Consider the following 15,677-nt stretch of genomic DNA (forward strand, 5'->3'; position numbering starts at 1 on the left):
AAAAAAAAAAAAAGAACAACTGGGAAATAGATCAGCAAGAACCAAAACAAACATGGACAGCTTCATGAAATAGCCAGTTCTTAAAGAACAGGCGGAACATGAGTTGAGAAGAGAATGAGTAAATTTCCAAGCACACAATGCATTTACTTAAGTCTAAAGATGTCAAATGTCAACGTAAATAAAAATAAGAATGTCAGGTCAATTCACAGGAAAGGAAGGCAGGTTATGAAGAATCCTGAAAACCTAAGAATTTAGATTTAACTAATTAAATGATTATGAGCAGAAGAGTAGAAAAAAATCAAATAGCTGATGTTGAAAAATGCTGAACAATGTGGAAAAGAATACAAAAAAATAATAAAAATCTGAAATGTGCAAGAACTAAATCATGCTTCTCAACCTAGGCTCACTCTCATTCATAGCAATTATTTGGGCAACAGACTAAAAGGCCACTAAGAAGGACCTCTGAGATTTAAATACCAGCCCTGCCACTGATTAGTTTTTTAGTGTATTTAAGTCCAGTTACTTTATTTCAGATGAGATTGGGCACATTCAGGGTAATATGGCCATAGACCAGTTATTTCTAAGCTTTAGTTTACTCTGTAAAATGGATGAGAAACCAGCTCACTGGACCACAGTGATAATTAAATGAGGTAACACAAGTAAAGGTCCAATAGAGAGTGTGGGATATAATAAGTGTTCAAGTAGTGTTAGAAGTTATTAAGGCTGGGCACAGGTGGCTTATAACTATAATCCCAGCACTTTGAGAGTCCAAGGTGGGTGGATCACCTGAGGTCAGGAATCTGAGACCAGTCTGGCCAACATGGCAAAACCCATCTCTACTAAAATTAGAAAAATTAGTCGGGTGTGGTGCTGTGGGCCTATAATCCCAGCAACTCAGGGGGCTGAGGCAGGAGAACCACTTGAACTGGGGAGGCAGAGGTTGCAATGAGCCCTGTACTCCAGCCTGGAAGACAAAGCAAGACTCTGCCTCAAAAAACAAAAAAAAAGTTATTAAGGACAGGCATGGTGGCTCACACCTGTAATGCCAGCACTTTGGGAGGCCAAGGTGGGTGGATCACGAGGTCAGGGGTTTAAGACCAGCCTGGCCAACATGGTGAAACCCCCTCTCTACTAAAAATACAAAAATTAGCTGGGTGTGGTGGTGGGCACCTGTAATCACAGCTACTTGGGAGGCTGAGGTAGATAACTGCTTGAACCCGGGAGGCTGAGGTTGCAGTGAGCTGAGATCACACCACTGCACTCCACCCTGGGCAACAGAGTGAGACTCTGTCTCAAAAAATAATAATAATTAAAAATTTAAAAATATCCAGGCATGGTGTTATGTGCCTGTAGTCTCAGCTACTTGGGAGGCTGAGGCAGAAGGATTGCTTGAGCGTGAGAGGCAGACATTGCTATGACATATGAATGCACTACTGTACTCCAACCCTGGTGATAGAGCGGGACACTACCTCAGAAAAAAAAAAAAAAAAAATTAACACAGTGGCAATAATGCAGATGTGCAATTAGGGTTCAAATGAGAGCAGTAGACCAGAACACCAAATACCTAACCCTTCAACATAGAAATACTACTGTAATTGTCAAAAGAAACACTTCTATCTCTTTCAGATCTCAATAAGAAATATACTTAGGGAAAGTAAAGGACCATAACTACAGGTCCCAAACAAGAGTAAGTACCAGAGCAGTTAAGAAGGAATCATGGGGTGAATGATCAGAGTTATGCATTTGTATAGGAAGCAGTAGGAAATACTGTTACATGATGTGCAAGTTGCAAATATTTGTATAAAAGAAATGAGAGAATCTCTTTAGTATGTTAAACAGCTTCTATAAATTGGTAAAAAAGACCAATCCCTCCTCACCCCCCAAAATGAGAAAATAGTGTTCACAAGAAGACAAATATCCAAACAGCCAGAAATATATAATACATATTATATATATATATACACACATATATACATATATAATATATATAATATATATGTATATATATATATGCTTACTCTCATTTATAAAAGATATCCTTCGTTTTTTTTTTTTCTTTAAGATGGCAAAGGGATTACCATGGGATAACACAGTGAGAAGTTGAGGGGAACCACTCTCACATCTAAGAAGGCAAGAACTATCAAAATTAAAAACACAGCCTTTGGCCCATTTCCACATCTAGGTATCCATCCTACAGCTATACTTACATAGCACTATTTTTTTAAGGAGCAAAAGATTACAAAGCACTAATAAATAATGGAACATTAATAAAGTATAGCATAATGCTGTGAAGCTGACAGAAGGAAGCTGCTTTGTACATGAATATACAGTAACTTCTAAGATACACTTCAAGTGAAAAAAGTAAGTGCAGGATACCACACTATCACTTTCATGGGGAAAAAATTTTTAAAAGTTAGTACATTTGTAGAATACCTCTGATGGGCATATAAAATTAGTAAAAATGGCTGTCCTTGGTTAGAGGAACAAATAACTAAGGTTCAAAATAACATAAGTGGAACTTTCTGCTGAGTGCCTTTATTTATTTATTTATTTATTTATTTATTTATTTATTTATTTATTTTTGAGATGGAGTTTTGCTCTTGTTGCCCAGGTTGGAATGCAATGGTGCAACCTTGGCTCACCGCAACCTCTACCCCCATAGGTTCAAGCAATTCTCTTGCCTCAGCCTCCTGATAGCTGGGATTACTGGCACATGCCACCATGCCTGGGTGATTTCGTATTTTTAGTAGAGACAGAGTTTTACCATGTTAGTCAGGCTGGTCTTGAACTCCTGACCTCAGGTGATTTGCCCACCTCGGTCTCCCAAAGTGCTGGAATTACAGGCGTGAGCCACCACGCCCAGCCCTGGACGCCTGTTTTTACAAGATGGAGTCTTGCTATGTTGCCCAGGCTGAACTTGAACTCCTGTATTATTTAAGCAATCCTTCTGCTTCAGCCTTCCAAGTAGTTAAGACTACAGGTACATGCCACCACACCCAGTTCTGAATGCCTATCTTGAAAATGTTACTGATGTAAAAAAAATTCTAAAAAGATAAATGAGGATAAAATGAAACAAGATGTTCACAGTTACCTAGACTATCTATGTTGTGGGATGACAGGTGGCTTGTGCATTTTTATCCATTTCTGTAATATATTGAGCTTATTTTCATAATAAAATATTTTAAAGAAGATAAGAGTATAAAGAAGGAAATTCCTGAAAAGAATACAAAAAAGATCTAGAGGGTAGGATGAATATGGAATATTTATGCTATAATAGGCAAGGCTAAATAAAGCAGACTGTTAGTTACTTACAATGAGATCTACAACCGTGCCTTCCACAGTCTGAACTAATGCTTGCAGAACTGTGAAAGACTAGGCTGGCGACTAATCTCTCAGGGCATTTTTGATGCTGCACAAAGCAGTCTAAACTTCAGTTCACAGGCCTTTGACATTAGAGCTGAAAAGAATGAAAATACTATTAAGATTAAACTGACACATCAGAATGGGGCCATTCTAGGAAGAAGAGTAGCCTCCTTCTGGTCGACAGACATATCTTCTGTGGCTCTGGTAGTGTCTGAAAGGTCTGGAAGAGCCACAAAGTCCAGAAGCTATGCATTTTCAAAGCCAACCACCCATATAAGGACAACATGGTTTCCTTCAGACAGGTACTTTTGGTGTGTTTTCCTGTGCTGTTGCCTGACTAGGCTTACTGCTTTCACGTAGTACCTAATTTTTCTGATCTCCAGACACTGAGTTTCTGACTGCTGACAGTACCTGAATTAAGTCACCAGACCAGATACAAGCCAAAGGGTCTGTATCTGAGACCAGCCTGGGGAACACGGTGAAACCCCATCTAAAAAAAAAAAAAAAAAAACATTAGCCAGCTGTGGTGGCAAGTGCCTGTATCCCAGATACTAGGAAGGCTGAGATGGGAGGACTGACTGAGCCTGGGAGATTGAGGCTACAGTGTGCTGAGCCTCACAATTTTGCAAGCAGTAGTTCAGATTATGGAAGGCATGGTTGTAAATTTCATTGTTAGGACTAGAAGGGTGATGGTAGATCTGGAAAGGCACAGCAGGGGAACATAAGATACAGGGTACCTTCTAGGGATGTAGAGACTCAAGTGCCAGAATGCCCAGATTTTAGTCCTGGCTTCCCCACTTACTAGGTCCGTAACCTGGCACTAATGAGTTACTTAATCTCTGTCTCGTTTTTCCCCATCTGTAAAACTGTGATTTAAGGGTACACACCTCATAGTTGTTTAGGGTTCAGTGAATAAATATTTGTAAAGCATCAGCATAGTGCCTGGCAGAGAATTCATTTAAAATTTATTGCATGCCTACCATGAGCTCAGTTCTAATAAAAGTTAAAATTGAGACTTTACATTTGATAGGTACTGACTGCAAAGGAAAAAAGAGCAATCAAAGTTGAAAGTACAGTGGAGGTCTAGAAATTATCTACAGAAAGGTAATTAAAATCCTGACAACAGATACATTATTCAAGGGAGAAAATTTAGATAAAAATCAAAGAGCAGATGACTAAGTCTCAAAAACAACAACAACAACAACAAAAACATCTCTCTGATTGGATGTGGGAAGACAGGAAGATGAGAAATCAGATAAATCATGACTAGAATAGTGTTATCACTTGAGGGCCAGGAGCAGTAGCACACATCTGTAGTCCCAACACTTGGGGAGGCCAAGGAGGGTGAATCACTTGAGGTCAGAAGTTTGAGTCTGGCCAGCATGATGAAACCCTGTCTTTACTGAAAATACAAAAATTAGCCAGGTGTGGTGGCAGGTGCCTGTAATCCCAGCTACTCGGAACGCTAAGGCATGAGAGTTGCTTGAAACCTAGAGGCAGAAGTTGCAGTGAGCCAAGATCAAACCACTGCACTCCAGCCTGGGCGATGAAGCAAGAATGTCTTCAAAAAAAAAAAAAAAAATAGTGGTATCACTTCAGAAACTTCCAGTAACAATAAATTCATTGCACACTGGTAAATTTTTAGTTTAGATTTTTGTTTGTTTTGTTTTTTGTTTTGAGACCAAGTTTCGCTCTGTCACCCAGCCTGGAGTGCAGTGGCATGATTTCAGCTCACTGCAACCTCCACCTCCCAGGCTCAAGCAATTCTCCTGTCTCAGCCTCCTGAGTAGCTGGGACTACAGGTACCCGCCACCACACCCAGGTAATTTTTGTATTTTTAGTAGAGATGGGGTTTCACTGTATTGGCCAGGCTGGTCTCAAACTCCCGACCTTGTGATCTGCCTGTCTTGGCCTCCCAAACTGCTGAGATTACAGGCATGAGCCACTGTGCCTGGCTAATTTTTAGTTTTTAAAGCACTCATCATCTCACTAGATCCAATGATGGCCCCATGAGGCAGAGAAATCATCTCCATTTTACAACTAAAAAAAGTTTAGATATTAAAATATTGCCTAGGATAACACAGCTCAGTTATAAAACAGAACATCAAAACCACTATTTTATATGTATCATATTCTCCTGTAAAAATTCGGTAAGAATCAGGATAATCCTAGCTTCACTCAATGGAGCAAATATTATGCCCAATCCCATTTGTAAAAAATAAAAACCGGCCAGGCATGGTGGCTCACGCCTGTAAAATCCAAGCACTTTGGAGGCCAAGGCGGGCAGATCACCTGAGGTCGGGAGTTCAAGACCAGCCTGACCAACATGGTGAAACCCCGTCTTGAAAAAATAAAAAAATAAAAACCAAAGGACAAAATAAAGACATCTTTTTTTTTTTTTTTTTTTTTAAATAGTCTTGCTGGACCAGGCTGGAGTGCAGTGGCACAATCTCAGCTCATTGCAGCCTCAATAAATCCTCCCACCTGTAGTAGCTGGGACTACAGGCACTTACCACTACAGCTAGCTAATTTTGTGTGTGTGTGTGTGTGTGTGTGTACAGACGAGGTTTCACCATGTTCCCCAGGCTGGTCTCAAACTCCTTGGTTCAAGCAATCCTCCCACCTTGCCCTCCCAAAATGCTGGGAATACAGGTATGAGCCACTGCACCTGGCCAAAATTTGCTAATCAGTAAGTCACAAATAAGCATACCCAGAAAAAATACATGACATTTCTCTTTTTGCCCTACAAATATATTTGTTTTACTGATTTTTTAAAAAATCTTTGCTCATTCCCCCTAAAAAATATCTGAGCATTTACTATAAGTTAGGTACAGCTACAATATTAATGTGAAGACTTACATCATTAATGTACCTCATAAATGTGCAGATATATTACGTGTCAATGAAAAAACAAAACTTAGAAATATTCTCTTCTCAGAGAGCTTAGAAGAGAGACACAGGTAAATACGCAATTTTGATATGTGACAGATACTATAATGAGTATATGCACAGGAGCAGTGATCTAATCAGGGGAAAGGCAGGTATTGTGTCGGGAAAAAGATGAATCAAAGATACAGGGGAATTAGTCAGGTAGCACAAATGCAGGAAACTGGGAAAGTGTACCAGGCAATGTGTGTACAAACAGGCTTAAGAGTAATCAACATAGGGAAACATCACACACCTCGGCCTGTCCGGGGGATGGGGAGAAGGAGAGGGAGAGCATTATGACAAATACCTAATGCATGAGGGGCTTAAAACCTAGATGACGGGCTGATAGGTGCAGCAAACCGCCATGGTACATGTATACCTAAGTAACAAATCTGCATGTTCTGCACATGTAACCCAGAACTTAAAATAAAATTTAAAAATAAAAGGAGTAATCAGTAATGCTTATACCACATTTACATAATATCCAATCAATTTTAATTATGTTACCTTTTATTATTTTACAATGTATTTCAAAAAATGCTGTTACAGTTGCCTTAACTGCTCTATATGATCTGGTATGAAAGAACACACTTCAAACACACAAACATCAAGCTGTAATACCTACTTGTCCTGAACCATTACTACCAAAGGGATGTGGTTTTTAAATAAGCAGATGTGTGGCAATGCAAAATAAAATACAAATTTGTTAGAACAGTAAACTTTGCTTTAATGGCTACAGAAAGGTGGTTTTCTTTTCTTTTTTCAACACATCCGGCTCTGGCGGCAAGTTATATTATGCATTCAGAGCAACAGATGCCCTCAAAGTTTTGGTTTTTTGTTTTTGTTTTTCAGTTTGTGCATGTCACTTGAATCAGAAACCAGACACATGAAAAAAATATCTTCCTCAATACCCCCTGTAACTCTCCCTCCAGAAGGTCACAATGTTAGTGAACTCAAGACTCTCACTGGTGATGGTATTTTACAATGAAAACACAAGAAAACCCTTTGAGGTCCAATTTTCACATTGCATTCTCCAAATAGTAAAATAGCAACTCTACATGTTGATGAAAAGGAATTTCAATTTCTTCCCGTTTTCAGTCACATCAACATTAAAATGTATCTGGATTTAATTTCCAAAAAGAAAACTTTAGTTACCAAATATTTCAGAAATTTAATAAAGCATTACATATTTGTAAATTAGCACTTATCTACCAAAAAAAATTATATGTATATGTATTTATTTATCTTACCTTCACTGAAGTTCTTTTTTTCTGGTTGGACATGAGAAACAGGATTAAGTGATCAATGCTGGTTTTATTTCTTCTTAAGCAATAATTTGGGTCTTTATCATTCAATGCAACTGCAGCATTTTCAAAATAAATTCACAAAAGGCAATACAAAGAAACACCTACTGAATAGGCTTCTGTCAAGCAATTCATGTCTTACAGTTAGGCTCTACACCAAAGTGGCATTATGTTATTATAGGCATTTGATTTTTGTTTTGTTTTTTTTTTCAGTTTGTCAGTTCTTTACTACCATTATTTTTTTCTATCAGGAGATAACGTATAATCACAAAGTAAGGCCTAGAGACCACTTAACAGTTGTTTGCAATATCACGGTTGGACTTAACTCTTAAGAGCTGATATAAACCAAAGTGAAGAGAAGTCAACTAGAACCACATTTAGTCACATTCAAATAGTCTCCAAAAACACTTTGCTAACATACGTTTCCTTCTACTTGACTGATTCTGTGTTAATTTTATTAAAACTATAATGAATAAGGCTGCAAAATTTTTGTAGAGTTGTTTTCCTAGGGAACTACTATGTTCAAATGAATGTTTTTAATTTGCAAAATGTCATTAGTAATGTCCTTTCTATAAACATGGTTGGCAAAATAAAAAGGCACAAAAGAGGGTAACAAGAAATGTTTTCAGCTTTCAGTGAGGAGTACCAAAGCATGTAACTTTCATGAAGAAAAGCAGAGTAAAATATTCAGCAATTCATGCACAACTTGAGCTACAAGAAAACTTTTCTTCAGGTAGGTCCTGAGGCTTGAGGAGAAAACGAGTTTTCCTAATCACGTGCTTCATGTAAAATAAAATGTAAAGCTACACACACACGTTTGGTTTCAACAGTGGACCCATGGTTTTTAAAATATGAGGCAATTAAATGAAGGAAAACAAAACCAAAATAGTTTCATAAACAAAGCAACTCCATCCATAGCCACTGTCCTTTTTACCACTCAGTGGGGTAAAATGTCCAATGAAATGTAAAATGCAGCATACGCGATCATGTAATCTAAAAACCTTCCATGATAACTTATTGCAAATTGCACTTGACAGTTCACCACAACAATGGAAAACTGGCCCCTTGTTGGTTCACACAGTCCTTGAGCCCCAAACTGAAGTCACCAATAAAACGATCTGGATAAAAAGTTTGCAGCTGTGTTCAGCCAGCTAGCTCCACCCTCTGGGTGTGAGCCCACCCGGGACACCGCTTTGTCCTGTTCCTTTGTGGGACTCTCATCCTCAGGCAGGTAGTCAGGTAGCTCTGTGTTCTGTTCTACTTCCACAGGAGTATCTTGGAATGGGACAAGCATCTGATACAGAAAATATATTAAGAGTCATTATAAAATCAACTTTACTTCCTACTCTAATTACCATGGTTATTCTCAGGGTAAACTTTCCTCTTACGTGACAGCAGGCCCAACCGCTAAGCACTGTGTAAGTACAGAAAGTAGTAAGCAGAGTACATGAGAACTCAGAAGTTAATCTGCTGAAATTCTAGGAGTAAATGAGCAACCTCTGTCTGAGTAATCATGACTAAAGCAAGTGTCTAGCCACTGCAGGCCACTGGAGAGCCATGGAACTCCCAACTATGAGCTGGAAATCCAAATGAGCTCAAGGCATAGATTTGTTTCTCCCATCACAAAGCTAGTGAAAAGAGTAGCAACAGACAAGGATTTTCACCCTATTTACTTGCCAAGTGGTTATACCTTTATTTTTTGGATTGTCAAGATTAGTTAAGGTTAGGAAGTATTTAAAGATAAATGCAAGGAAGCCACGTATCCTTTATTTCCATATAAAATCAGCAAGAACAGACTCTGATAACCACAAAAGATCTATTTCTAACCAAGAAACAACACATCCTTACATACTTGGCACTATTTATTTAGAAATACTGGCAATCTGCTAGCCATGAAAAATAATCGAGAGCAAGTTCGATATAAAAAAAACTAAATATAACTTTTACCTCTTCTCCACTTTCACTTTTCACAACTTGCTGAGCTTTCATAACCTTGGTTGATGCTATTGCTGATGCCAAAGCCTAAGTCCAGATAAAAAGGAATAATTTTGAAATTGATTTGTTTACCTATAATCTCAAACATATTCAGCCATTTCAAATACTTACCTCAGCTTTCAAATCTGAACGGATTCGCACCACACATCTTTGAACAGCCATTTGAAAAGTAAAGCTAATAACACCTTTAATTTTTAACAAAGCCTCTTCACATAGATTTCTCCGAGACTGAAAAAATAAAAGCAAACTGTTATGAAAACAGGTAAATAAAAGGTAACAAATCAGCTAAAACCACACTATATTTTGGGGAGGGGGTGAAGAGGGCAAACGAACTGTTTCAGTTTTAACATCTTACATCAGGGCATAGAGTGGGGGGCCACTTAGTCAAATTTTTTTTTTTTAATTTTACAAATCAACAGAATAGCAATTCCTGCTAAATTTTTAAAGCTTCAATACTAGTATGGAGTTTTAATAATTTTTATCAGAAAGAAATTAGCCAATGTTAAATTACATCTTAAATAAAACAGAACACATTAGCTGGGCATGGTGGGACGTGCTTGCAGTCCCAGCTACTCAGGAGGCTGAGGCAGGAGAATCGCTTGAACCTGGGAGGTAGAGGTTGCAGTGAGCCTAGACTGTGCCACTGCACTCCAAGCTGGGCAACAAAGTGAGATTCTGTCTCAAAACAAAACAAATAGAACACAATGCAGGGGAAAAAAGGCCAAAAAGCAGAAAAGCAGAGGTTTTTCTGACTCAAGGGAGGGGAAAACTATAGTCCACCAGCTGTTTTTGTAAATAAAGTTTTATTGGAACACAAGCACACCCATTTGGTTACATATTATCTGAGGCTTGTTTCATGCTAAGGCAGAGTTAGTAGTTATGACAGAGACCACTGTGGTCTGCAAAGCCAAAAATATTTACTTTCTGGTCCTATAAAGAAAAGGCTTATGACCCCTCCTCTAGCCTAAAAATTTCCAGGGATAAATTCTAATAGACTGAAGTTAGAATTAGTGAGCATTCAGGGTTTAAGTCACTATTCCTTAAAACACCTGGTATTATAAATATCACTGTATCATTCATTTACGGCATTCTCATGGTTACTATTGCATTCTCAAGGGTTAGACATACCCTCTGTGGGGTTCTCATTTTCCTGATACTCTTCAAAACAGAACATGTACCCTTTAATGCTTTAATGCTTCGATGCAGGGTCCACATTATCCTCGTCTTCTATTTATCACACTGATTATTCCAGCTCTGTCTCACCTTAACTCCAAAGTCCAGTGCCGAAACTGACTTACTTTCTGCTTCACCCCTCAGAATATTCTGTTCACTTTAGCCATCACAAACATCACTAACTCCAGTATGACTTTCTTATTTGTATTCGTCTGCCAGACATATCCAGTTGACCATCAAGGGTCATCTCAATACAAGATCCAAAGTGAAAATGGAAAAAGTAATTGCATTTTCTCCTCATAGCTCCTTCCGCCTTTGGCCCACACACCAAATCACACTCTCTACATCTTCTATATTAAGACCAGATTTTGATTTATATTTCTGAGGGGTCGATCTATAATTGACCCCTGGGTCAAGTCTCTAGATTATATCCAGCTTTCAAGCTTAGTTCCACACCCTTTAAAACAACCGCTCACACCATTGCTCATATCCCTACTTCTGCATTTCAGCACTATTCAGGAAAAGACCTGGGATACGTCAGTCTGTGGCACAGCACAAGTCCATGGTGGCTCATCCAGTGCACTGTATCTGGACTCTTCTCTGCAGGGGTCTGCATTTGGTGAAGCCCCTTTAGAGGACTGGTGCCAAATAGTTCCATGTTTATCTCTTCCACCTATTCAACACCAGCTAAACTTCAAAGTGAAGCAAAGGTCACAAAATAAATTTAAGAATTAGAATATTAATCTGATCCCTTATTTTAAATATGGGGAAAGTGAAAAGTTTAAAAACAACTTGCCTAATTTGCCAGAGGTACAGTCTGGTACTAAATGTCAACCACATGTGACAGTGAGAAATGAGATTCATAAGTCCAATTTAACTTTATTTCAACATAAATTAACACACTTTTTTAGCAGGCTTATTGTCTGCCTCCTCCAACTATGCTAGCTCTGAAAGCAAAAAGTTGTGCTTGTTTCGGTCATTGCTGTATCCCTAGTATCTAAAATAATGCCTAACATTAGGTGCTCCTTTTTATTGTAAAAATTAGTACATTCTATATCATGTGAACTTTTAGATTGGGAAATAAAATTCCAAAATCATCAGACTGATTGGTATTAAGTCTAAAAATTTAGGATGAACTAACGTCCTTACAAACTTTCAGAAACAAGCATTTCATTCCATTTATTCCAGTCTTCTCTTAGCACCAAAGGCCTTTAATTTTTTATTAAGTCTTGTATTTTCTTATTAAGAATACCCTTGCTAATAAAAAAAAAATTAATTAATTAAAAAAATAAAAAGAATACCCTTGCTACTATCACACTGGTCAATAAGTATAAACAAACAAAAGACAAAAAATATCCCTGTACTCTTCCTAGTTTTTTGTTTTGTTTGGGAGAATAAAACTACTTTTCCTCTTTCAAGAAGTGACTGATTTCCATATATTTAATAATGTCACTGGATTTTTAAAATATTTTTAAGAAATTTCAGATCATTCTCCTGGGTTTTCTATATTTACAGCTATATCAATAGCAAATTATCAAATTATTGACTTATTGATATTATGCTAGAATATTTCATTATGTTAAATGATATTTACAGCTCCAGGATAAAACTAGATTATTTCTAGGGAATTATAATATTGTGGTTAAAAGTTCAATTCTTGGCCAGACACAGTGGCTCACGCTTGTAAACTAGCACTTTGGGAGGCCGTGGAGGGTGGATCACCTGATATCAGGAGTTGGAGACCAGCCTGGCCAACATGGCAAAAACCCGTCTCTACTAAAAACACAAAAAATTAGCTGGGCATGGTGGCAGGTGCCTGTAATTCCAGCTACTTGAGAGAATGAGGCAAGAGAATCATTGAATGAGGGCAGAGAGGGAAGGGGGGTACAGAGGTTGCATTGAGCCGAGATCATGCCACTTCACTGTAGCCTGGGCAAAAGAACGAAACTCTATCTCAAAAACAAACATACAAACAAAAGTTCAATTCGGGAGTCACACTACCTAGTCCAAATATTGACTAAGCTAAAGTTACATAAGTAGAGGAAACAGTTGAGTTATTTGACCATTCTAAACTCAACTTCCCTTTCTATTATAATCTTAACACTTTGAGAAGCTGAGGCAGGTGGATCACTTGAGGTCAAGAGTTCGAAATCAGACTGGCCACATGGTGAAACCCCATCTCTACTAAAAATACAAAAAAAATTAGTCAGACATCGTGGTGGGTGCCTGTAATCCCAGCTACCAGGAGGCTAAGGCTGAAGTGCTCGAACCTGGGAGGCGGAGGTTGCAGTGAGCTGAGATTATGTCACTGCACTCCAGCCTGGGCAACAGAGTGTGATTCTATCTCCAAAAAAGAAGATAATGATAATACATCTCTCTGTGCTGGTTGTCAGAAATGAATGAGAGAATCGATGAAATAAACTTATCACTAGTGCCAGGCTATGTCACCAAAAAATGGTAACATGATAGTACATATAGTACTAGAGTCAACTTGCTGATATTTCATTTTGAACTTTGGCAATCATGTTTTTACTGTATATTGGCCTATATATTTGTTTGGTGTCTGCTGTTCCTTTTGAGAGTCTACGTTGACTAGGCTAGTCTTAAACTCTTGGGCTCCAGCGATCTTCCCACCTCAGCCTCCCATACAGCTGAGATTACAGGCATGTGCCATTACACCTGGCTAGCCTATATTTTTCTGTGTGCTTTGCTGGGTTTTATTATTTGATTTGTGCTAGCTTTAAAAAGAAACTGTATTATTCTTATTCATTAAAATTAAACTCATGGTATTGGAGATATTTTATATATCTTAAGATATTCCATCGAATCAATTTACCTTTATCAGAATTTGCTTTCTAGAAACTGTCTTGTGACTCCACTTTCAATAAGATAGCTGTAAACTGATGTGGCTCTGATAATATGCATATGGAAGGCTTTTTCTCAAGCTTATTTACTATACCCCAAATCCTGAGCCTAAGCACCTAAACACAACTAGAAAAAGCTGTGAATAATCTAGTGTAACCTATCTGGCATAGCTAAAGTAAGTGGTAATCTACCAACTGCTAAATAGGTAAAGTTTACATATTTACCAACCCTAAATATGTAAAGTTACATAACTTATCTCTGCACAAGGTAACTTCAGGGGAACTTCCAGTTGCAGTACAGATGAATTAACAGGGACCAGATTTATCCTCTAGAATTAAACAACTAAAGATAAAATAAAATTTAAGGCTAGGCACAGTGGCTCACACCTGTAATCCCAGCACTTCGGGTGGCCAAGGTGGATTGCCTGAGGTCAGGAGTTCGAGACCAGCCTGGCGAACATGGCAAAACACTATCTCTTTTAAATAAAAAAAAAAAAAAAAAATGACTGGGCATGGTGGCGGGGACCTGTAATCCCAGTTACTTGGGAAGCTGAGGCAGGAGAATCGCTTGAACCCAGGAGGCGGAGGTAGCAGTGAGCCAAGACTGCACCATTGCACTCCAGCCTGGGCAACAAGAGCGAAACTCCATTAAAAACAAAAAAAAATTAAGGCCAGTCGTGGTGGCTCACGCCTATAAGCCCAGCACTTTAGGAGGCTGAGGTGGGCAAATCATCTGAGGTCAGGGGTTTGAGACCAACCTGACCAACATGGAGAAACCCCATCTCTACTAAAAATACAAAATCAACTGGGCGTGGTGGTGGATGCCTGTAATCCCAGCTACTCAGTTGGCTGAGGCAGGAGAATCGCTTGAACTCAGAAGGTGAAGGTTGCAGTGAGTCAAGATCGTGCCCCATTGCACTTCAGCCCTGGCCACAAGAGCAAAACTCTGTCTCACAATAAAAGAATTAAAAAAATTAAAAACCAGTGATTTCCAGACACTGGAAAACATGCTTCTATCTGGGCCTTAAGTTTTATTTATGGAACAATTTTTAGTTACAAATTCAATTTCTTTAGTAGATATAAAACTAGGCTGGGCACAGTCACTCATGCCTGTAACCCCAGCACTTTGGGAGGCCGAGGCAGGTGGATCACCTGAGGTCGGGAGTTCAAAACCAGCCTGACCAACATGAAGAAACCCCACCTCTACTAAAAATACAAAAGTAGCCAGGCGTGGTGGGGTATGGCTGTAATCCCAGCTACTCGGGAGGCTGAGGCAGGAGAATCCCTTGAACCTGGGAGGCAAAGGTTACACTGAGCCAGATCGTGCCATTGTGCTCCAGTTTGGACAACAAGAGTGAAACTTGGTCTCAAAAAAAAAAAAAAAAAAATACTAATCAGGTCATCTGTTTCTTCTTGAGTGAGCTTTGGTAATCTTTCAAGAAATTTTCCTGTTTCATCTACATTATCAAATTTATTGGTATAAAGGCATTTAATATATTCACTTATCTTTTTTTTTTGAGATGGAGTCTTGCTCTGTTACCCAGGCTGGAGTGCAGTGGCGTGATCTCTTCTCACTGCACCTCCTGGGTTCACGCAATTCTCCTGCCTCAGCCTTCCATGTAGCTGAGATTACAGGCCCACGCCATCACACCTGGCTAATTTTTGTATTTTAGTAGAGACAGGGTTTCATCATGTTGGCCAGGCTGGTCTCGAACTCCTGACCTCAAGTGATCCACCCGCCTCAGCCTCCCAAAGTGCTGGCATTACAGGCGTGAACCACAGTGCTTGGCTTATCCTTTTAATGTCTGTAGGATCTATAGCAGTATCCTCTTTCCTTTCTGATATGGATAATTTAGGACTTTTTTTTATTCTTGATGCATTTGACTAGAGGCTTATCAATTTTAATAATCATGTCAAACACCAGCTTTTGATTTCATTGGGTTTTCTCTATTGTTTTTCATTTCTCTAATCTTTGTTTCTTCTCTTCTGCTTGTTGTGACTTTAATTTGCTCTTCTTTTTCTAGTTTTTTTTTTTTTTTTTTTTTTTTTT

At 38.6% G+C, this 15,677-nt stretch overlaps 1 protein-coding gene across 3 annotated transcripts in view; it reads right to left on the bottom strand.

Moving 5' to 3' along the window:
- Positions 1-6,769: 6,769 nt before the first annotated feature.
- The window catches only part of ARMC1 (armadillo repeat containing 1), a 29,005-nt gene continuing 20,097 nt past the window's right edge, over positions 6,770-15,677 (bottom strand). For all 3 annotated transcript variants that reach the window (XM_017547462.2, XM_017547464.2, XM_017547465.2), the window contains 3 exons: positions 9,702-9,818; positions 9,543-9,617; positions 6,770-8,889 (listed from right to left, as the gene is read on the bottom strand). In XM_017547462.2, coding sequence (XP_017402951.1) covers positions 8,698-8,889; positions 9,543-9,617; positions 9,702-9,818 — 384 coding nt within the window. In that variant the 3' untranslated portion in view covers positions 6,770-8,697. The remainder of the gene's footprint in view (positions 8,890-9,542; positions 9,618-9,701; positions 9,819-15,677) is intronic.

This window comes from Cebus imitator, unplaced genomic scaffold (genome assembly GCF_001604975.1).
Source record: "Cebus imitator isolate Cc_AM_T3 unplaced genomic scaffold, Cebus_imitator-1.0 Scaffold198, whole genome shotgun sequence".
In the NCBI taxonomy this organism is placed as follows: Eukaryota; Metazoa; Chordata; class Mammalia; order Primates; family Cebidae; genus Cebus; species Cebus imitator.